Source organism: Myotis lucifugus, unplaced genomic scaffold, assembly GCF_000147115.1.
Source record: "Myotis lucifugus unplaced genomic scaffold, Myoluc2.0 scaffold_186, whole genome shotgun sequence".
NCBI lineage: Eukaryota > Metazoa > Chordata > Mammalia > Chiroptera > Vespertilionidae > Myotis > Myotis lucifugus.
Genome location: NW_005871234.1, coordinates 1,822,710 through 1,846,958, shown reverse-complemented (window position 1 = coordinate 1,846,958; position 24,249 = coordinate 1,822,710). Strand labels below are relative to the sequence as shown.

At 43.5% G+C, this 24,249-nt stretch overlaps 2 protein-coding genes and 1 pseudogene across 2 annotated transcripts in view; 1 reads left to right on the top strand and 2 right to left on the bottom strand.

Moving 5' to 3' along the window:
* DUSP11 (dual specificity phosphatase 11) overlaps positions 1-24,249 on the top strand; it is a 59,235-nt gene that overhangs the window by 4,901 nt on the left and 30,085 nt on the right. Inside the window, exons 4-5 of the mRNA XM_014462667.2 lie at positions 13,178-13,252; positions 14,199-14,356. The gene's annotated coding sequence lies outside the window, so the exon portion shown is untranslated. The remainder of the gene's footprint in view (positions 1-13,177; positions 13,253-14,198; positions 14,357-24,249) is intronic.
* LOC111827565 (uncharacterized protein C2orf78-like) lies at positions 523-15,101 on the bottom strand. The gene is made up of 4 exons (XM_023760632.1): positions 15,089-15,101; positions 7,639-7,767; positions 3,821-4,582; positions 523-2,758 (listed from the first exon to the last, which is right to left on the bottom strand). The coding sequence occupies exons 1-4, from the start codon at positions 15,099-15,101 to the stop codon at positions 645-647; spliced, it is 3,018 nt and encodes a 1,005-aa protein (XP_023616400.1). The 3' UTR covers positions 523-644.
* On the bottom strand, positions 16,659-23,170 carry LOC102434216 (annotated as a pseudogene).

Here is a 24,249-nt window from a genome sequence, read left to right as displayed (position 1 = left end):
CCTAGGCCCCTGTTATCAGCTGCCCCCTTGCCACTCGTCTGGTAGATTCACTTGATTTGTCCTCACCTTCCCCAACTACAATCAGACATGGAAAAGGCAACCCAAACCTTTGGGAAATGTCCCAACTATGTGTTTTCTAAAATACTTATCTGGTGGCCATGAGACCTAAGACCGGCCTCCACGAGAGACTTTTTCTATTTCTCCTGATCAATCTAGACTCATCCGCCATTTTCAACTCTATTCAGATTTTATCTTTTTAACCCTAACCCCAGACCCTGCATCTCACTTCTACCATTCCCCCACCTCCTGCTCCTTTTTATAAATCCATCTCTCCCCTTTTAGCCTTTATGGCCATAGACAAAGTTCTTTCTATTTCCTCAGTTCTTACCCCTTGTCCCTCATTTGCCCATCCAACTACCAATTCTTTTGTTCTCATGCAGCTTTTGATCCACACCCCCACCAAAGAAAACCACAGTTAACAGCATCTCAAAACTCAAAGGCTTCTTTATTACTTATCTATGAATTCCACTACATTTACTTATTCAATTTTGTTAAGATTTAAAATATACCAGAATAGAGAAATTTATATCTATCTATGGGAAAACAGTAGGTATCCAGTGAGGCACCAACACTCTAGGCACCTCTTATTTTGCATAGCCATAGTATCGAGAAATGTCCATTTCTTTTTCTCTCTCGATGAAATATTGCACTTTCCCCAGCGAGGTGAATTTGGCAGCATTCTCCCGCTCAAGTTGAGCTTTCCTCTTCATAGCCTCCCTCTCTGGCCTCTGCTCCTTTGTGATGGGCGTTGACATTACTGGCCCAGAAATATCAGGTTTCCTCCATGGAATTCGCTGACAGGCAAAATCCTGGAGAAGCCATTGGTTTTGAGGTTTGGGTGGGGTCCAGGGCTTGTTCACCGTAGTGCGAACCGGCTCCCGCTGGAAAGAAGTGCAAGTTGATGTTTTGTAGGGCACAGGTCTAGAAGCATCACACGGAGGGACACTAGGCTGGGTAGGGTTGGTCCAACCTGGTCGGACTGAATTGGTTGAAATAGGTTTAGCAGGACCTGTCAAAGATGCAGGAGTTGGCTGGGATGAATTCACTGCAGTAAGTTGAGCTGAATTAGAACCAGGCTCAACAGAGTTGGTCAAATCTGGTTGGACTGGGTTCATCAAAACTGGCTGAGCTGGTCTGGCAGGACCCATCATAGATGCAGATGTTGGCTGGGATGAATTGACTGCAGCATGTTGAGCTGAGTTAGAACCAGGCTGATCAGGATTGGTTGAAATTGGCAGAGCTGGTCTGGCAGGACCCATCATAGATGCAGATGTTGGCTGAGATGAATTGACTGCAGTAGGTTGAGCTGACTTAGAACCAGGCTGGGCACGGTTAGCCCCGGCGGGCTGACGTGATGCCAGAGACAGTGGCCTGCGAGGAACAGGTCGAACTTGGGGCTTGTCCAAAGTTGGAAAAATCAAAGGTACCAACTTGACCTTCCCAGGCGGTGGCAGCTCATATTCAGATGGAGATGAACACTCCTTTTCAGCACTGCCATCTGGTTTCTGGCGTTTGACTGGAGCTTTCTCAGGACCTTTGCCCTCACGGCGGGTATCCAGCCATTGTCTGATAGCTAGGGATGGCTGGGGGCCTTTGGGGTTGCTTGAGTGTCCCAGGGACCGGGAGGAAGAGAGTTCAGTTTTCTTATCACTCTTCTTCCCCAGAGCATGAAAAACCTGCACAGACTCCAGCATATGCATACCCAGGGAGCTCCGGGGCTTTTTGAAGGTCTCTTGGGTCAGCTCAGGGTGGTATTTCTTCCGCTTCATCTTTGGAATGTTTGGCTTCTCCTCTGCCTTGACTTTGTTCCCTGACTGCTTACTCTCTCCAGTTTTCTTGGGGTTGTTTTCTCTGGTTCTTTTGGCCTTTTCTTGCCCATGGCTCTTGGTTTTGCTGGTCCTGCTGGGGGCAGCTTTCTGAGGTTTGTTAGAATTCTTGGCCCTGTTTTCAGGAGCCCTGTCAATGGCTGCAGCATTGGAAACAGCCACTTCTCCCACCAACCTGCCATCTGGATTCTCAGGCTGGATTTTGACTATGGGAGCACCACTGATCAGCTCAGAGGGAGCATTAATGACACTTGTTTTCTGCACCTCGTTCAAATTGATGGCTCTGGTATCTTTGGTTTGGATCACCTTGGGACCTTTGGATTGATCAAGTTCATCCAAGGAATTTAGGACCACTGGAAGCTGAATATCCTCCACCAGTGTGGCGATGTCTGCAAAGCCATCATTGGATTCAGTCCCATTTTCAAGTGTCCCTTGGTCATTAAGACTCAGGCTGTTCTTTCCCAGACCAGCGTTTTCCCAACCAGGCTGCTCCTCCTGGCCAAGGGGATCAAAGCAGGCCAGGAGCTGGGGAATGTCGGGGATTTCTAAAGGAAGCAGTGGAGGCTCTTGGTTTTCTGTTGGGATCTGGTAAGCATCCAGAGGCTTTGAAAGCACGGTTTTCATGTCCTCCAAATTCCTATTCCCTTTCTGTTCCTGGCTTGGAGCTGGAGGCAGTGCCAGGTAAATACTAGGACTGTGGACCGGAGCTGCCATTGAAATGTCCCCAAGCTCGGGTGGTGGGCTGCTGTCAAGTATCTGGATATTGCTGCCACTAGAAGACTTGGGGATTTCTGGGGTTTGTGGTAGACAAAATGTTTGGCTCAGTGGTTGCAATCCGAGGGATGTCTTCATCCCCAGGGAAGTCTCCATCACTACAAACGAATCAAGGAGAAGCCAGTCAGTCCCTGGGCACCACCCATGGGTGCTCCCCTGTCACCACCAATGCAGCAACCATGCTCCTTCCAACAATGGGAAAGGCATTCCTACCAGCTCTTCCTAAGGATCATGGACAGCTCCCTGTGCTATGAGAAAGGAGACAACTGTTCTAGTTCTCACTAGGGATCATTTGATGTCATTGTTTCATGGTATTCTGTGTATTTGACAGGGTTGTGATAAAACAAATAAAAAGTAAGTGATTTAAAATGTTTTACAAAGCTAGCATTGTACATATGGAGTCCTTTTAGTTCTCTCCCTTTCCTGAGGAAATAAGACTTCACACAATGGAGTAGGGGAGCGAATGCAGCTCTTCCTGATGAAATACATAAGCAAGGGCAGATTTCTAGCCTGCTTGCTTTGGACAAGATCGTGGAACACAAGGTATTAAAACCTGGCATGAATTAAGAAGTGAGGGAAAGTTAAACTACCACTATCGCAGTAAGAGTTCTGAAATTCCTTCTAAAAACACTGAAGCACCCTAACCGGTTTGGCTCAGTGGATAGAGCACTGGCCTGGGGACTGAGGGGTCCCAGGTTTGATTCCAGTCAAGGGCATGTACCTTGATTGCGGTCTAACCTGCTTGCTTTGGACAAGATCATGGAACACAAGGTCTTAAAACCTGGCATGAATTAAGAATCTCTCTCCCTTCCTCTGCGTAAAAAATCAATAAAATATATTTTTTAAAAAAGACACTGAAGCAATAAATCAAGAGAGTCCATGAAACTGTTGTAGTAGAGGGAGACTAGTAGGTAAGGGAGTGAATAGTGTGGGACCCCTTTGTATGCTCTTCAGTTCTCATACATGGCCAATCCAGTGTCCACCCTCCCTTCTCTATGAGGTGTTCCCATAGAGTCTGAAAATGGGGAGCACTGACTGAGGGTGGCAGTTACAAAGTCACAGGACTTAAAGTCTACCTGTCTGTGGACTCACCACTTCCCGGGTGACCCGAGTTTTTAATGGTGACCCCGTTCCTCTTCCTTCTTGCTGTTTGAACTCACCTTGAAAACTTGTCTCTGTGATGGGTTGAGCAGGCACAGAGTAGTAGATTGCAGAGGTGGAGGCCGGTGGTATCACATTTGTGGGCTGGACCTCCCTTAGCACCATGACCATTTCTGGTTGAGGGGCAGAGGCCCTGCTCTCTGGGTAAGACACAGAGCCATAGGATTGCAGGTAGGGGCCACGTTCTGCAGAGAGCAGAGGCCCTAGTGTGCCTTGATTGTAAAAATAGAGCTGACTTCCATCCTGGTAGGGAAGTGACCAGCTCTGTCCCTGATTTGGAATCTGAGATGATGCCCCATGAACAAGGCTGGCAGAAAGTGATGGATACAGAGGGACCATGTTAGTGGCATCCGAGGTTTTATTGTACTGGGATGCCATCGACATGGAAGAAACAGCTGTGTCCTGGTCAATGACAGTCACCGTGAAGTCTCGGATGGATGAGGACTTCCTTTCAGTGCCTCCTGTGAGCGCCCACTCAAAAATACCAGGATTGGAAGCAGCTGGAGTGGAGATCTGGCTCTGGCCAGTAACTCCAGACAACATAGTTGTGCTAGAATGTTGGTAAAGGTAGGCACTACCCATGAGAGGTTGGAAAGAGGTGCCAGAGACTGATGGTAGGAGCCATGCTGATGTGACGGCTGGAGCAGAGACTCTGGGGAGACTGCAGACTCGTCCTGTGAGGGAGGCTGCAGTGCTCCCCACAGGAAGAGAGAGCGGCAGAGACTTTGAAGTTCCAAGTAAAGGTGGATTTTGGAAATTCTCTGTGGGGAACAAAGAGGGTGATGAAAAAAATCAAAGGGCTTCACTATGTTTGAAGAATAGCATCATCTTAAGATTAATACCAATACTCACTGAGGTGTCAAAAATCAAACAGCTTATGCTGGTTGTAAGTCCTGGGACAGTTTGCTACTCTTCTGTATTAACTGCCTGTGCTCCCAATGTGGGCAAAATGTGCAAGAGAACCAAGAGGTTCATACATTCTCTACGGTAGAGGCAGCCACTCTCCGCCCTACCTTTCCCTTGAGCCTCTACTAGTATTGATTTGTGTGCTCTTTCCTAGAATCGAAGCATTTTAGAACCAGGATTCTTTAGAGACCCTGAGTTCTAACATTCTCAGTTTATGGGTGAGGAAACTGAAGCTCAGAGAGGCCAGATAGACTTGTTCAAGTTCTCTCATTGTGCCTGTATTACTACCGTGTTACATAACCTAAGTATCCTGACTCCCTTACTGGAGCTCTGCTCTGAGCATTATACTGCCACCAACTGGGAGCAATGGGGCTTCTAGTATAGATGCGGGGTTTTGTCCATGGAAAACAGTACAGCTATTGCCACTGTAATCTTCAGTGCCTCGTGCTGCCTGCAAGTTCACATGCTATTCTCTGGAACTCACATGTAGCTCAGTGCAGTTGGTAAATTTGAAGTGTCATTCTTACCTTCTTCAAGCCTGGTTTCTGATCCTACCTCAAAATGGCTATGGGGCAGTGAGTTTCTCAAGAAGTGCTTTTTGAAAGAAAAACATTATTGAAACTGTCCAGGTTTTGAGTTACTCATCCAAAAAGTCATTATAATAATAGTAACAATAATAATTTATACATGAGTAAGTGTTATATTACACTAGAGGCCCCGTACACAAAATTTGTGCAGTCGGGAGGCCCCTCAGCCTGGCCTGCGCCCTCTTGCAGTCCAGGATCCCTTGGGGGGTGTCCAACTGATGGCTTAAGCCATCAGTCAGACAACCTTAGTGCTGCTTCGAAGGCGGGGAGGCTCCCACCACTGCATTCGGCTCAGGGCTCCTGGCTGAGCAGCATTTCCCCTGTGGGAGCACACAGACCACCAGAGGGCAGCTCCTGTTTGAGTGTCTGCCCCCTGGTGGTCAGTGTGCGTCATACCAAGGGTCCTTCTGCTGTTCTGTTGATTTATATATTAGCCTTTTATTATATAGGATATGATTTATATGGAAGAAAATTTAACTTATGGAAAGACAAAGAGAAAAATCATGAACAATATATATCACAGAACTAAAATATATATATATACATTAATGAAAATTGGGGCACATAGCAAAAATCAAAGCATAAAAATTTGTTAATAATTGTTCTATTTTATACACACGTTATAAAAGTGATTATTGCCTATGCTGTCTTAGTGAATACTATTAACCAAAGAACAGCCACAATACAAGATGATTTTGAAAAAATTTTTAGCCATGTGGAGAGAGAAGATATATCAGTAAAAACTGCATAACAAGCCATAAATGTGGATGTATAAGTAGCCCCAATATATGTAGACAGATATTTCTGTAAAAATTGCTATAAATCAGAGCAGAAAGAATTCCATTAATGTGATTATTCATGTTTTTTCTGAATATTACCCAGCAAGTAACAGATAGTAAGTCTAGTAGAAATATATATTTCAATTAATATAGCCACATGACAAACAGAAAGAACACTTAAAAGAGTATCCTGAAAATGTATATGTTTATCTTAAAACCTAGATTTTAATCATCTTCAACATCCAGGAAAGTCTTAAAAGCCATCATCACTAGACTTTAATTAAATAAAAATTTACTGTAGGAATCGTCAAGAGACCCCACAAGATTGGTTTTAGATACACGTGAAGTTAGAGATGTGGGGTTTGACCTTTTCTTTTCCTTCTTAGGTAGCTGAGATCTAAGGGAGATGATGGCTGTTTCTCAGTGTGGAACATGCTTATCACACAAAGGAATTAGTCTTTCTGGTTCAGGTTAGGACATAGCAATTTTTAATCTTAATTTCATTTTTAAGTGACAAAAAACATCTACATAGTTTAAATATCAGAATGAAGTGAAACACTGAAAACTATGTTTTCCTCCCGCCCCCTAGATAACCACCTTTATTAATTGCTTGCTTACAGGAACCATAATTTCTAAAACACATGTTTTTAAACGTTGATCCTCAAAACTCTCATCTGTGTGTTCAGAGAGGCAATAGAAAAACACAGACAACTGAATGTGACTTTGCTGATAAGCGGCTTTGACTACTGATACCCTATTCCAGCCTTACTTTCCTTCCTAGCCTATTAATCTAAGCACTGACTAAAATCAACTTTATTTTGCCCTACTCTGAGCAGATTTCACCCTATGTTCTCGGCTTTAATTTAAAATCCTTGGTTGCCTTCAGCATTCCATTGCAAAACGACCCCTTTTTGCTCTTGAGAGCTCTTCCATGCCCTCCTGCTTCATTCTTATAGTTTCCCCTCCTTCATGCTTATGTGCCCCTCCCCTTGGTGTTGTGGGCCTGTGCTGATGAAAACAATCCTAAACTTTCATACATTTAAATACTTGCCTCACTATAGCCTAGTACTCTTCATCTTCTCTCCCTATTTTCTCCTTTCACCTAGTTTAGATAGAAAACTCCAAAAATCGGTGAATATTACTTTTTGAACTGCACTAACTGAAAATACTAAAGTTGAAACATTAGTGGTGAGAGACCCTTATACTAGAGACCATATATATATTCTCTGTGTTTCTATTGAAACGCATTCCGGAAGTCTCGATTTTATTTTCTATATGGGTGTCTTTAAAACTCAATATTAGAAAAGAAAGAGAATGGAGAGAACAACCAATCTGAAATCCTAATGTAACAGATGAGGGATGAACAGATTTTGTGAGTGAATGACTTGTCCCAAGTCACATAGCTAGTAAGTATCAAAATCAAATTGAAATTAGGTCTCTGGATTTCTAGATCAATACTTCCTTTCTTTATGCTATTTTGAGTCTACTGCTAATTTTAGGGGCAAAAATATCTAATGAGAAACTTTTAAAAGTTTCTTTCCTTACCTGACATGGTCAGAGAAGAAGAGGAAATTTTATTAATTGTAGATGCAAGGGATGAGGATGTCTGAGTGGGTGAAGCGAAAGAGCGCTTGTTTCCAGTACGAAGGTTACTGGTCACACTGTCACTGGTTACTGGTCATTGGTCAGTTGCGATGATCCAAATGTATTTACTGACAACTCCATGGAAACCCCAAGATTCTGCCAGGTGGTGGTAGGTTTGGTGGGAGAATGATGTCACAAAGCAGGCAGTTTAAAGGGATGCGAAGGCCAATAGGGAGGTCAGATCCCCAACAAGAAGACAAGATTGGATGGAGGGAGCAGTAGGGGAGCTAAACCAACCCCTAAATGGCTGGGCTCCGGGGTAGATGTGCTAGTTGACAAGACAAATGTGATAGTCTCACTTTCCCCAGGTTCGTGTGTTAGGGAAATAATCTCAGTGTTTCTTAAAGACATCCATTAATATAATTAACTAGTACTTTTATTCTCTATATTATGTTGTATGACATATATTTATTATTATATATATATTTAATATCCTAAGAGAGAACAGAAAGGGTTATCTAGGTTGCACCATTGCAATTGTGCAGAAATTGTATCTGTCCATCTACTAGTAACTAGTGTATTTACTGCAACTTTGGGGAGCAAAGGGAGGAATTAAAGAGCTCTTTTGCACCCTGGCTGGTTTGGCTCAGTGATTAGAGCGTCAGCCCTCAGACCGTAGGGTCATGTGTTGTATTGCCAGTCAAGGGCACATACCTCAGTTGCATATTCGCTCCCTGCCCCTCAGTGGGGGCACATGAAGGAGGCAACCAGTTAGTGTGTCTCTCTGAAATCGATATTTCTCTATCTCCATCCTCCTCCCTCCCCTTTCACTCTCTCAGAATCAGTGGAAAAGAATATCCTCAGGTGAGGATTTGGCATGGGGGCGGGGGTGGAGGAAGCTCTTTTGTGACTTGGTTAAAGAGTAAAATGAAGTTTGTTGAGTGCATGTTGTGGAGAATGATGTGGTCCAAGGCTCTTCTCTTTTAGTTTCTTCTTGAATCCTACCTTCCTTGGGCTGGGCTGGGACAGGCCAGATTGGACTTGCATCTCTCTTCTCTCCCTTTCTTCTTCTTCTTCATTGTAGGCAGTGTTTCTAGACAAGCTTTGTTCTTGCATTCTTACACTCACGGATGTTACTTCCTGTCAACTTCCAGCAGCAGCTGGGGTCTTCTTTTCAGTGTCTGATGGGTCCCAAAATGGACTCTGCCCATTAGAAGCAAATACCAAAGAGCTAGGAGTCAGCTGACTGCAAACCTTTCCTCTTCTAGCCTTTGGTTGCAGTTCTTCTGCCCATAATCTGCTCCCTCTGGTTCCTTGGGCTACATAGGCTTGCTGCCATCCTGCATTTGTATACATGAGAGGCATTCACGATCTTTCCCCTTTCCTTCTCCCATAAAGTGTATCCAGTGTGGCAGTTACTGTAGTCTCCTCCCCCTTGCAAACAGCCGCTGTAGAATTTTGGGCCTCTAGGATTCTCTGTCTGCCATGCTTGGGTGCAAGGCCAGACAGAAATGAAGAGAATAATAAAGACGGGACTTGCATGAGGAACAGGGAACAGGCAAAGTGAAAGTATACAGAGCAAGAGTTCTGTCCACCAGAGAGAATAATCCTAAATATATTTTCGTTTTTGTCACTTATATCATTCATTGGTTATATTAGTAAAATAGGGATTGTGTTTATGCTCTGTATCCAGCCCTGGTTTTGTCCACAGGGAGTGTGTGAAAAGGGCATTGCGGTGAGTTATACTGTGGCCCTGAGCATAAAGAACAGAGGTGTGCCCTTAGCCTGGGTTGGCCTGGGTTGCCCTTGTTCTCTGCCCCCCAGTGAGTGCTTCTCCCACTAACCACTCTTGTGACTCTGAGTTAGGGCTAAGTTGCTAATGACTTATACAGGGTGGGGCAAAAGTAAGTGTACAGTTGTTCATATGGAATAAAACAATAATTAGTGAATAATACAAGAAGAATCTCTATTTCGTGTAGTCACAAGTGTAAACCTAATTTTGCCTCACTCTCTATATGGAGTAAGCTGGTTTGGGGAAGGAAATCTATGATACTTATCTGAGAAAAAATACACTGAGGGGTGTTGCAGTGTAGACATATGGTTTAAACTTATAAAAAAATGTTGTTATTCCTCACCGCAGGATAGTGTCTCCATTGATTTTTTTAGCGAGTGGGAGGAGGCAAGGGAGAGAGAGATCCATGTGAAAGAGACACATCATTTGGTTTTTGTATAATTGCGCTGACTAGGGGATTGAACCTGCAACTGAGGTACATGGCCTAGACAAGGAATCAAACCTGCAGCCCTCTGGTGTGTGAGCCAATGCTCTGACCACTGAGCCATGCTAGCCAGAGCCTTATAAATTTTTTTTCAACATTTTCCCCCTAAGTTTCAGACCTCATATTGCCAACTTCCATAACAGTATATGCTAAATATCTGCAAGCCAAACCAGTCTTTTTGTTTGTTTTTTATTAATCCTCACCAGAGGATATTTTTCCATTGATTTTTAGAGAGAGAATGGAAGGGTGAGGTAGAGACAGAGAGAAACATCGATGTGAGAGAGACACATCGATTGGTTGCCTTCCACACGAGCCCCAACCAGGGCCGGGGATCGAGCCTGCAACCGAGATACATGCCCTTGACCAGAATTGAACCTGGGACCCTTCGGTTTTCAGGCCAATGCTCTATCTACGAGTCAAACCAGCTAGGGCAGACCAGTCTTTTTTTTAAAGAAATTTTCTGTTTTCCCCTGGAAATCAAAAGAATCCATATCCAGTGCAGGTTAGGATAGGTGGTGTAAGATTGGAGGAAGTGTAGTTAGATAAATTCTGGTAGCAGTCAAATGTTTACATGTTAAAATACTCAGTTCCACCTTTCAATTCTACCTAGACAAACCCTTAATTAGGCCTTTCCTGGTTCCCAGCATCTATAACTATTTTCTCTCCATAGTTCCTGCCATTTAACTTTGCCTTAGGGGCTCAGCATCATTTAGCTCTAAAAAAAAAATCTTAAATGTAGGAGGAGGAACCTAAAGAACTTTAGTTCAACACTCTGAAACTTAGCATCAACCTCTACCCTGACCTAAAGTCTTCTTTTTTGCAGTTAGGGTATTGTCTTGTCCCATATACCCACTTCCTGCATTTTGTACCCATTGAGATAACTAAGACTTGCTTTGTTGAAATATACCCAGCCCATCTACCCCTGGATGCTTTGTTACTCTCACTTTAGTTTAATTAAAGACTGGAATCCCTCAAACCTCTACATGATATTTGGGGCCCTATCAGATACTGCTAGGTTTTATAGTGTCAACCACTTAGCTGTTTAGCACTCCAAATATCCTTTGCTCCTGTATTTCCCATTCCAGTGTACGACATACCTATTAATGCATTCTTTCACCTCATGTTGGATCCACTCCCATCCAAAGGCCTACTCTTTGCTAGGTTTCATACTTTCTGGAAACCCTATGTTGCCTTGGTCTGGAGTTTCTTGTGTCAACTATAACCAAATCTGTGCCCTATTCCTATTCCTATTTCAAGCCGGGCCGGGCTTCGTCTCTCCGGTCTCTGCTGTCAGCCTGGCCCCGAGCCCTGATCCTGTCGCTGCCCCGCCCACTGGAGTTTCAGGGAACCGTCTGCGTTTCTGACTTTTCCATCCTTTAGAAAGCCAGGTCCTGCCACGAGAGGATTTGTGGTGGGGTCATCTGTAATACGCTCAATAACAATAAATAAAAAATAAATAAAAAGGCAAAAATATATAAAAGCAAGGCCTGGCCATTGCCCTTCGGGTAAAATGCAGAGGGACTGCTTTTAAAGATGGGACTGTCAGTTTTGGGGACACCCATTAATTACCAATAGAGTCCCCCTTAATTCCGGAAGTTGTGGTATTTTAAAATGTAATAACTACGAAAATTGGGGAAGAAACCCACCAGTACCGCTGAACTTTTCATGGAAAAAGTTGGTTTGTATTGTTTTAACCGAAAAAGGCCACACTGTTGCTTCCTAACGGCTCATTTGAGTGATCTTTTTCTCTCGTTTCAAATTTCTAATGTGGATCCTTTGCTTATTGCTTATTTCTTTTTAAAAAAAATTTTTTTTATTGATTTCAGAGAGGAAGAGAGGAATAGAAACATCAATGATGAGAATCACTGCTCTGCTGCCTCCTGCTCGCCCCCAACAGTGGCCTGGTTCATAGGCTGAGGGCCAGTGAACCCGTCTTTAGACCTTCCTTCCTCCACCTCGTGCCTCATTACGGCCCCTTCGTTTTATCTCCCGGAAGCTTTTTGACTTCCAGCTTCTCCCCCAGCATCTTACTACAGAACTTGACAGACCGATTGCAGTTAGGTCCTTCCTAGTGCATGTATATCCATCTCTTGTTTCCTTCCAGTCCATTCTTCCCATAACAGATCTTTTTAGTGGGCAGATTGGACCATAGCTCATAATATCCTCAAAACATCAATCACTGAGCCTCCCTGCTGGTGTGGCTCATGGTTGAGTGTCTACCCATGAACCTGGAGGTCAGGCCATGTGCCGGGGTGTGGGCTCGATCCCAGGTGTGGGGTATGGGAGCAACTGATTGGTGATTCTCTCTAAACTTTGATGTTTTTCCCTCCCTCTCTAAAATCAATAAAAATATATATATTTTAAAAAGAGTAAAAAACTCTTTACCTCGGCCTTTAAGACTCTATGCTGTACTGTCTAGAACCCAATCTGCTTCTCCAGCCTCAACTTGTACAACTTTTGCCCTCACTTCCAATGCTTAAGATAGACCGAATCAACCTTAGTTCATTCTAACTCAGGGGTGGGCAAACTTTTTGACTCGAGGGCCACAATGGGTTCTTAAACTGGACCGGAGGGCCGGAACAAAAGCATGGATGGAGTGTTTGTGTGAACTAATATAAATTCAAAGTAAACATCATTACATAAACGGGTACGGTCTTTTTTTTTTTTTTTATTCATTTCAAACGGGCTGGATCCGGCCCGCGGACCGTACTTTCCCACGGCTGTTCTAACTCATCCGGCAGAAGTCAGCTCAAATATTCTCACTGTGACTCCTAGCATTATTAAGCACAGCGCAGTGTCACCGTTCTATGGGGTTTTCTTTTTACCATATGAACTGGAAGTTCCCTGCCGATCCAATAATGATGGCATCAGTTGTATGAGGATTAAAAATGAACTGTGAAGTGAAAGAATTGACTTTAAACTATTTCAGTTAACATCTATGTATTCATGCCACCTTAGTATTTAGGACCAGGCTAGGTTTGATCGGGGATATAGAAGTTCTGGCCATCTCTGGTGTTAGGCATTCCTCCTTTGTTGAGACCTTTGCACTGTTTGTTGCCTTGTGCGTGTTTTCAAGATGGGGAAACAGGAAGAGGGGAAGTACAGGTAACTCGGTGGGGGTGAATATTGGAGCAGCAGAGCAAAGAGAAGAGGGGACAGAGGAGTCCTCAGTGTGTGCTGGGAGAAAGGCTAAGAGAATTTGGCTAACACAAATGTATTAACAGGTGGCAAGACTATCTCCCTGTTGGACGGAGGATGCCTGGGACTCCAACATTGCTTTCGAAGTCCCTTTGAAAAAGGTAAGCAAAGATTAATTCAATATTCTTTTAGAAATTTGAATTCACCATGTAGAACAGTGATTCTCTATCCCATCACACTCCATTTTCGCTTTTTATAGCACATACTTTGTATTTTGCCTTTTCCTGTCCTGAAATGAAATTCATAGGTAAGTACAACCTACTTCCATACTTAGTTTTAAAGAAAAAAAAATCATTGTAATGCTCTATTATACAAGGAAGAAATAAAAGAAGTTATAATTAAGTAGTGTATATTGTATACATTAATGCTATTGACTTCTTACAGTGGAAGATGAGGATTTAGCTTTTTCATACCCATGACACACATACTTCTGTTACCACATCCTTTTAGTATAGTTGTTCCCCAACTTTTGGTTAAATCAGAAATTCTAAGTTCAAGTTATGTATGAGATAAATACACAGCTCTGAGCCATAGTATACCATGGTTATGTTTCCTTTCTTATACTACTTTAGTCCCCCTCATTCTGGTCTCATTTGTTTATGTCTTTTCCTATGGACTTAATCACCAATTCTTCCTCCACATCTCTAACACCATTGAACATTTCTGTTAATGTGGCTAGGATGCACTCATTAGATTCTATTTTTGTGTGAAATCTTTCCTGGAGCCCTCTTCCTCCATGGTCACATCACCTTCCCCTCTTCTGTCTGCATCAGATCTCCTTCTGCCTCCAATTCATATGGACACATAGATTGCATTTATGGCTCAGCTCACCCTCACAGTCCGGGATAACCTTCCCACCTGAAGACCCTTCATTCACAAAGACCCTTTTTTAAGTAAAACAGTAATACATACAGGTTTCAGGGATGAGCACCTGCTATCTTTGGCTGTCCACTGTCCAGCCTACTACAGGCACGAATACTTATTAAATTGTTGGCACTTAACTACTTAACAAATGGGACTACTTTATTTTGTTTTATTTTTGCATAGAGGTGAGACACCATGGGCTCTGTGGATCTACAATGATTGGGAAACTGCAAGTTAGGAGGCTGTCCCAGTAATCCAGGCAGGAAATGATGGAGACTTGGACTAGAGTGGAAGTGGAGGAGAATGGTCAGGAGTGGACAAGTCCTTGATACAATGTGAAGGTAAGGCAGATGGGATTTGCTGCTGATCTGGATGAATGATGGAGAGTGTAAGAGAGGAGTCATATGATTTCAAAGATTTCCGGACTGAGCAACTTGGGAAATGGCGTTACCATGAACTGAGATGAAGAAAACTGCATGGATCAGTTGTTTGTTTTGTTTGTGTATATGTTTGGCTGGGGAGGAGGGCAGATGGGAGATGCAGTTTTGTACATGTCTAAAAAAGAAGATAAAAGAAGGAAAGACGGAATGAAAAGATACACATTCCTGACCAGTGGCTGCCTACAGACTCTCCCCCTGCCCACAGGTTCATTCCCCCTCTCATGGTGGCCAAATGTCCCTCTACCCATGAGCCTTTCAGGTAGCTGTGTTTTGCCTTCTTATTTACACCAAGATCCGAGCAAATACAAGCATGAGGTGCCATGTGAGACAGAGGAGACTCAGAAAGCCTTGTCTGACCCAGAGTCTACGAGGGTAGGGCAGATGGGCTCTGCAGCTCTGCTTTGGGGGACTGATAATTTCAGGGCTGTCACATTTACTAGTAAAATAATCATGTCAGAGGATGAGCAGATTTTAAGGAAGATAGAGGCAGTGGCATTGTTTTTTAATCTCCCCAAACCCTGTCATGGCATTAGATAAATCCAAACTAAATGTCCATGGGTAGAATTTACCAGGAAAGTAGGAGCCCCAAAGTAAGAGGGTGGAGCAGACAACCACCACCGGGCACAGACCTACCTGGTCTCAGCATCGCACCAGAGGGAGTGTCAGACAGGAGGAAGCATCTGATGGGCGTGAGCCCAGGAGGCCTTCACAGTGCCAGCAGTCCTCACCTGAGAGCACTGGGGGCCAAGTTGAGGACAGCAGCTGAGACTGGAAGGGGCTTTTTCCAGTCCCAACATCTCCCCAAATACTTTGGGGAGATTCAAAAACTGGCCTGCTCCCTCCATCTTTATGAAGTCCTGCTCCGACATTTGACATCATTATATTAATTTTAGGTGGTAGTAATGGTTGCACAATATAATGAATGTACTTACTGTGACTGAATTGTATGGTTAAAATGGTAAATTGTGTGTTATACATATTTTACTGTTGTAAGGAAAGATGAAAGAACTACATAAATCAGCACTAGGTAAAATTATAGAACTCAGCAGAATCAATAATAAAAAATTTTCAGAAATAAAAATAAAAATAAGAGTGTAGGATCAAAATGGATAATGCCTTAAGGGAAACATGAGAAAAGAATAAAGTTTTTAAAAATCAAAAAGAAGATAAAAGGAACTAGAGAAACGACAAATATAAAAATAAGCCCCAATAAAGCAGGACAATACTGAAGAGTAATACAAATACATATGAGGGTTTATTATACCATAAAAGTAACATTTCAGATTAGTGGGACAGACTCATCAATAAATTATTCATATATGTTGGAGTGTAAATAATTCCTCTGGAAGGATTCACAGCATGGCAAAGTAGTGTCTTTAAGGGAGGAGGGAAATTAGTGGATGGGGAACTTCAGGAAAGGGGTGGATTTTCTTTGAGTACCCTTTGTACCTTTCTAAAGTAATATGATAGGAATCTACCTCTGAAGTGTGACTGCTTGAGTTCAACCCCAGCTCTCCCAATTGCTAGCTCTTCATCTTGGGCAAATACTTGATACTCTTCAAACCTATCTTTTTTGTGTGTGTGTGTGAAATGGGGTGAATAAGTTAGCCTGGTGCTGCGTGGCACAGAATAAACTCTCAATAAATGTAAGTTGCTAGTGGAAACAACTCAGATGTCCATCAAGTGATGAATGGATAAACAAATGTGGTAGAGCCATTCAATAGAACGTTATATAGTCATGAAAAGGAATGAAGTGCTGACTCATGCTACAACAAGATGGACTTCGACAACGTGCTAAATGAAAGAAGCCAGACACAAAGGTCATATATTGTGTTACTGGACATACATGAAATCTCCAGAAAAGACATCTATCCAGGTAGAAAGCAGATTAGTGGTTGCCAGGACCTGGAGGGAGGAGGAAACAAGGAGTGACTGCTAATGGTTAGGGGGGTTTCTTTTTGGGCTGATGAATATGTTTTGGGTTCGATAATAGTGATGGTTGCACAAGCTTGTGAATGTACTAAAAGTCACTGAATTTACAATTTAAAACTGAATTTTATATAAAGTATATAAATTATATCTCAAAATTAATTTTTAATGCAAATTAACAAATTACCCATGGTAATGATTACCGTCTCCTTCCCCTTCTTCATTCTCTTTCATGGCCCCCGCCCTCCCAAACCCTCAGTTCCTCCGGCTGCAAAACCCTTTGAACTGACTCCTGCATCCTACGGCTGTTCCAGTGGCAAACCAGTGCACAGGCGCACCTATTACTCTCGCTCCCTGGAAATCCACTCTTCCAACGGATTATTCTCCTTCGCTTCACTTGATGGAGGTGTTTATACAAGGCAGCACGTGTGGCCCCGGTCATGGAGAAGGCCCTGGCTAGCCCCTCAAGTAAATATTTAGGCTTCTCCTCAAGTTTGATCTCTTCCACTACTAACTTCCAGATGCTGTGCTCTGAAAGCCTGGTTGGGTACCTAGAGACACTTGAAAATACTAAGGACTTCGGAGAAAAGCCTCCAATCTAGACTTTGCTCTACCACATGCAATGTGACCTCAGCCCATTGCTGAACCTCACGACTAAAGTGGCACAGTGATACTGGCCTTGAATGTTGTCTATTAGTGGGTGTGGTACATAGGTGTTGAGTAAGTGGGGATTTATATCTCACGCCCTGTTCTGGGTGAGCCTCCTACTGCCATAGTTCACTTGGCTAGTTATAAGCTGCCTCCAGGATAACTCAGCCCTTGCCACTCAATCTGGTAGGTTCCACTGATTTGTACTTAACCTCTCAACTGTAATCATACATGGTAAGGCAACCCAGACCTTTTGGAAATGTGCCCAGTATCTGTTTTCTAAAATACTTATCTGGTGGTCATGAGACATAAGGCCAGCCTCCAGGAGAGACTTTACATTTCTCCTGGCCAACCTAGAGTCATTTTCTGCCATCTTCAACTCTATTCAGATTTTACCCTTTTAACCCTAACCTCAGACCCTGCATCTTCTGCCATTTTCCCCCTTCCTGCTTCTTTTTATAAACCCATAACCTCCCCTTTAGTCTTTCTGGCCATAGACAAAATTCCCCCAGTTCTTACCCCTTGTCCCTCATTTGCCCATCCAACTACTAATTCTCATGCAGCTTTTGATCCCCACCCTCACCAAGGAAAACCACAGTTAACAGCATCTCAAAACTCAAAAGGCTTCATTACTCATCTTCTAATGCTATTATATTTATTTATTCAATTTTATTAAGATTTAAAATATATCAGAATACAGAAATTTATATTTATCTACTCTGGGAAAACTGTAGATATCCAGAGTGGCATAAATACTCCTAGCATGACTTATACTGCACAGCCGCAGTATTAAGACATTTCCATTTCTTTTTCTCTCTCAATGAAAGACTGCACTTTCCCCAAAGAGCATTTGGCAGCATTCTCCTGCTCCAGCTGAGCCTTTCTCTTCATGGCCTCCCGCTCTGGCCTCTGCTCGTTTATGATGGGTGTTGACATTACTGGACCAGAAACACTGGGGTTCCTCCTTGGAATTCGTTGGCAGGCAGAGTCCTGCAGTAGATACTGGTTTTGAGGTTTGGGTGGAGACCAGGGCTTCACAGCAGTGCGACTGGGTTACCCTTGGAAAGAAGTGTAAGTTGATGTTCTGTAGGGCACAGGCCTAGAAGCATTAGATTGTGGGACACTAGGCCGGATAGGGTTGGTCCAACCTAGTCTGGCTGGGTTGGTCGAATTTTGGCACGCTGGTCTGGCAGGACCTGTCATAGATGCTGTAGTTGGCGGGGATGAATTGAGTGCAGTAGGTTGAGCCGACATAGAACCAGGACTAGCAGGGTTGGTTGAAGTTGGCAGAGCTGATCTGGCAGGACCCATCATAGATGCAGATGTTGGCTGGGATGAATTGACTGCAGTAGGTTGAGCTGACTTAGAACCAGGCTGGGCACGGTTAGCCCCAGTGGGCCGACGTGATGCCAGAGACAGTGGCCTGCGAGGAACAGGTCGAGCTTGGGGCTTGTCCAAAGTTGGAAACTTGACCTTCCCAGGAGGTGGCAGCTCGTACTCAGATGGAGATGAACACTCCTTTTCAGCACTGCCATCTGGTTTCTGGCGTTTGACTGGAGCTTTCTCAGGACCTTTGCCCTCACGGCGGGTATCCAGCCATTGTCTGATAGCTAGGGATGGCTGGGGGCCTTTGGGTTTGCTTGAGTGTCCCAGGGCCCGGGAGGAAGAGAGTTCAGTTTTCTTATCACTCTTCTTCCCCAGGGCATGAAAAACCTGCACAGACTCCAGCATATGCATACCCAGGGAGCTCCGGGGCTTTTTGAAGGTCTCTTGGGTCAGCTCAGGGTGGTATTTCTTCCGCTTCATCTTTGGAATGTTTGGCTTCTCCTCTGCCTTGACTTTGTTCCCTGACTGCTTACTCTCTCCAGTTTTCTTGGGGTTGTTTTCTCTGGTTCTTTTGGCCTTTTCTTGCCCATGGCTCTTGGTTTTGCTGGTCCTGCTGGGGGCAGCTTTCTGAGGTTTGTTAGAATTCTTGGCCCTGTTTTCAGGAGCCCTGTCACTGGCTGCAGCATTGGAAACAGCCACTTCTCCCACCAACCTGCCATCTGGATTCTCAGGCTGGATTTTGACTATGGGTTCTTCCTGTCTTGATCAGAGGGAGCATTAATGACACTTGTTTTCTGCACCTCGTTCAAATTGATGGCTCTGGTATCTTTGGTTTGGATCACCTTGGAACCTTTGGATTGATCAAGTTCATCCAAGGAATTTAGGACCACTGGAAGCTGAATATCCTCCACCAGTGTGGCGATGTCTGCAAAGCCATCATTGGATTCAGTCCCATTTTCAAGTGTCCCTTGGTCCTTAAGACTCAGGCTGTTCTTTCCCAGACCAGCGTTTTCCCAACCAGGCTGCTCCTCCTGGCCAAGGGGATCAAAGCAGGCCAGGAGCTGGGGAATGTCGGGGATTTCTAAAGGGAGCAGTGGAGGCTCTTGGTTTTCTGTTGGGATCTGGTAAGCATCCAGAGGCTTTGAAAGCATGGTTTTCATATCCTCCAAATTCCTATTCTCTTTCTGTTCCTGGCTTGGAGCTGGAGGCAGTGCCAGGTAAATACTAGGACTCTGGACTGGAGCTGCCATTGAAATGTCCCCAAGTTCAGGTGGTGGGTTGCTGTCAAGCATCTGGATATTGGTGCCACTACAAGACTTGGGGATTTCTGGGTTTTGTGATGGACAAAATGTTTGGCTTAGAGGTTGCAATCCAAGGGAAGTCTCCATCACTACAAACGAATCAAGGAGAAGCCAGTCAGTCCCTGGGCACCACCCATGGGTGCTCCCCGGTCACCACCAATGCAACAACCATGCTCCTTCCAACAATGGGAAAGGCATTCCTACCAGCTCTTCCTAAAGATCATGGACAGCTCCCTATGCTAGACGATAGGAGGCAAATGTTCTAGTTCTCACTGGGGATCGTTGGATGTCTTTGTTCCATGATATTGTTTTACAAAGCTAGCATTGTACAAATGGAATCCTTTTAGTTCTCTCCCCTTTCCTGAGGAAATAACAACACTTCACACAACCGAGTAGGTGAGGGAATGGAGCTCTTCCTGATGAAATACATAAGCAAGGGCAGATTTCTAGCCTGCTTGCTTTGGACAAGATCGTGGAACACAAGGTATTAAAACCTGGCATGAATTAAGGAGTGAGGGAAAGTTAAACTGCCACTATCGCAGTAAGAGTTCTGAAATTCCTTCTAAAGACACTGAAGCAATAAATAAGAGAGTCTGAAAATGGGGAGCACTGACTGAGGGTGGCAGTTACAAAGTCACAGGACTTAAAGTCTACCTGTCTGTGGACTCACCACTTCCCAGGAGCAGATTGACCCGAGTTTTTAATGGTGACCCCGTTCCTCTTCCTTCTTGCTGTTTGAACTCACCTTGAAAACTTGTCTCTGTGATGGGTTGAGCAGGCACAGAGTAATAGATTGCAGAGGTGGAGGCCAGTGGTATCACACTTGTGGGCTGGACCTCCTTTAGTACCATGACCATTTCTGGTTGAGGGGCAGAGGCCCTGCTCTCTGTGTAAGACACAGAGCCATAGGATTGCAGGTAGGGGCCACGTTCTGCAGAGAGCAGAGGCCCCAGTGTGCCTTGATTGTAGTAATAGAGCTGACTTCCTTCCTGGTAGGGAAGTGACCAGCTCTGTCCCTGATTTGGAATCTGAGATGATGCCCCATGAACAAGGCTGGCAGAAAGTGATGGATACAGAGGGACCATGTTAGTGGCATCTGAGGTTTTATTGTACTGGGATGCCATCGACATGGAAGAAACAGCTGTGTCCTGGTCAATGACAGTCACCGTGAAGTCTCAGATGGATGAGGACTTCCTTTCAGTGCCTCCTGTGAGCGCCCACTCAAAAATACCAGGATTGGAAGCAGCTGGAGTGGAGATCTGGCTCTGGCCGGTAACTCCAGACAACATAGTTGTGCTAGAATGTTGGTAAAGGTAGGCACTACCCAAATACTCACTGAGGTATCAAAAATCAAACAGCTGCCCTAGCTGGTTTGGTGAGCATTAGCCCAATGACTAAAGGGTCCCAGGTTTGATTCCCGCCAAGGGCACATGCCAGGATTGCGGGCTCAATTTTGCCAGTAGGGGGCGTTCAGGAGGCAGCCAATCAATGATTTTCTCTCATCATTGATGATTCTATCTCTATCCCTCTCCCTTCCTCTCTGAAATCAACAAAAATATATTTTTAAAAATCAAACAGCTTATGCTGGTTGTAAGTCCTGGGACAGTTTGCTACTCTTCTGTATTAACTGCCTGTGCTCCCAACATGAGCAAAAATGTGCAGAAGACCCAAGTAGTGTGGTTCATACATTCTCTAGAGCAGAGGCAATCACTCCGTGTCCTATCTTTCCCTTGAACCTGCACTAGTATTAATTTGAGTGCTCTTTCCTAGAATTGAAGCATTTTAGAACCAGGATTCTTTAGGGAACCTGCATCCTAACATTCTCCTTTTATGAGTTAGGAAACTAAGGCTCAGATAGACTTCTTCAAATTCCCTCATTGTGTTGACATTATTACCGTGTTACATAACCTAAGTATCCTGACTCTATTGCCAGAGCTCTGCTCTGAGCATTACACTGCCACAAACTGGTAGCAATAGGGCTTCTAGTATAGATGCGGGGTTTTGTCCATGGAAAACAGTACAGCTATTGCCACTGTAATCTTCAGTGCCTCGTGCTGCCTGCAAGTTCACATGCTATTCCCTGGAACTCACATGTAGCTCAGTGCAGTTGGTAATTTGAAGTGTCATTCTTACCCTCTTCAAGCCTGATTTCTTTTTTCTTTTTTTTTTTCTTTTTTGTCTGACTTTTTTTAAAATTAAATCTTTATTGTTCAGATTATTACAGTTGTTCCTCTTTTTTCCCCCCATAGCTCCCCTCCATCCGGTTCCCACCCCACCCCCTGCCCTTACCCACTGCCCCCACTGTCCTCATCCATAGGTGTACGATTTTTTTCCAGAAGCCTGATTTCTGATCCTACCTCAAAATGGCTATCTGAGAGTGAGTTTCTCAAGTGCTTCATGAAAGAAAAACACTGAAATTCTCTGAGCTTTGGGCTACTCGTGATGAAGTCATAATAATAACAGTAATAATTCATATATGAGTAAATGTTATATTACATATGATATATAGGGAAGAAGGTATAAGTTCTGGAAAGACAAGGAAAAATGTTGAACAACATATGTCACAGAACTAAAAATATACCAGGTGTACCGGTTAATAATGCGGATTTTTTTCAATAGATGGAGTTACACATATGTTGATATATATGCGATTTGATATGTATGCTATTTTGTATTGACAAGCTTCAAAACTTCATATATCACATTTTCTGAAGGTGTTAACATAGATATTTTTACACTGAAAAATGTCAAATTTCGTGCTAAAAAAACATTTGTGGGAAGTTTTAATTCATTATTTTGAAGAAAAGTGCTGCTGAATACTTTGGGAAGGTTATTGTGAACATGCTTCATCTCAAGATACTTTTGAACGCTGGTTTAAATGCTTTAAAAGTGATGATTTCGATCTGAAAGACAAAGAACATCCAGATCAACCAAAAAAGTTTGAAGACCAACAATTAAAAGCATTATTGGATGAAGATATGTGTCAAACTCAAAAACAACTTGCAGAAAGATTAAACATTGCTCAGCAATCATTTTTCGATCATTTACAAACAATGGGAAAGATTTTAAAGGAAGGAAAATGGTTGCTACATCAACTGAACAAAAGACAAATGGAAAACCGAAAAGTCATCAGTAAAATGTGGCTTCAACCACACGAAAGAAAGTCTTTTTTGCATCAAATTTGTGACTGGCGATGAAATGTGGATTTATTTTGAGAATCCCAAATGCACAGAATCATGGGTTGATCCAGGTCAACCATCAACATCGAGTGCAAGGCCAAATCACTTCGGAAAGAAAATAATGCTCTGCGTTTGGTGGGATCAGGAAGGTGTGGTGTATTATGAGCTTCTAAAACCAGGTGAAACCATTAATACTGATTGCTACCAACAACAAATAATCAATTTGAACCATGCTTTGATCGTGAAATGACCAGAATGTGCCAGAAAACATAGCAAAGTAGTTTTGCTTCATGATGATGCATCGTCACACACTTCAAAACAGCTAAAGACATGTTGCCGAAACCGGTTTGGCTCAGTGGATAGAGCGTCGGCCTGCGGACTCAAGGGTCCCGGGTTCGATTCCGGTCAAGGGCATGTGCCTTGGTTGCGGGCACATCCCCAGTGGGGGGTATGCAGGAGGCAGCTGATCAATGTTTCTCTCTCATCGATGTTTCTGGCTCTCTATCTCTCTCCCTTCCTCTCTGTAAAAAATCAATAAAATATATTTAAAAAAAAAAAAAAAAAAAAAGACATGTTAAAAGATCTTGCCTGGGAAGTGTTAACCCACCCGCTGTGTTCACCAGACCTTGCTCCTTCAGAAGGATCCCACAGGCACTTCCTGAGCAGCACTTCAAAACTTACGAAGTGGAAAATTGGGTCTCTGAATGGTTTGTCTCAAAACAAGAAAAGTTCTGTTGGGGCAGTATCCACAAATTACCTGAAAGATGGGAGAAATGTGTAGCTAGCAATGGACATTACTTTGAATAAAGCACTTTTGATATTTCTCTTAAAATTATCATGTTTTCTTTGATTATAAAATCCACATCATTAACCAGTACACCTAGTATATGGACATTAATGAAAATTTGGGCATGTAGCAAACATCAAAACATCTAAATTTACTAATAGATGAAGTTCTGTTTTCTATATGCAATGTTATTCAAGTGAATATCGCCTATTCTATTTTCATGAATACTATTAACCAAAAAATAGCCCACAATAGATGGTGATTTTGAATTAATCCCTAGCCATTACATGTGGTCAGAGAAGCTATATCACTAAAAATTTCATAACAAGTAAAATGCAATAAATGTGGATGTTATAGGTAGCCTTAATATATGTAGACAAAACATTAAAAACTGGTATAAAGCAGAGAGCAATCTACTGATAATAGAGGGATATGCAAATTGTCTGGGATGCCATCACAATAACAGTAAGGACCAGCAGGCTGCCTGGGGCAACCAGGTTGGCAGGGGGGTTAGTGAGGGATGACCAAACAACTGAACGGAAGGTTGTGAGGGACAAACAGGCCAGCAGAGGGGGGAAGTTAGGGGCAACCAGGCCGGCAAGGGGGGCAGTAAGGAGTGACCAG

What these genes read in the sequence shown, in the direction of transcription:
- LOC111827565 (XM_023760632.1), bottom strand. An exon ending in TTCTTCTCTGACCATGTCAG is followed by an intron (nt 4,583 to 7,638) that starts GTAAGGAAAGAA and finishes TGTTCCCCACAG; the next exon opens with AGAATTTCCAAAATCCACCT. An exon ending in CACAGAGACAAGTTTTCAAG is followed by an intron (nt 2,759 to 3,820) that starts GTGAGTTCAAAC and finishes ATTCGTTTGTAG; the next exon opens with TGATGGAGACTTCCCTGGGG.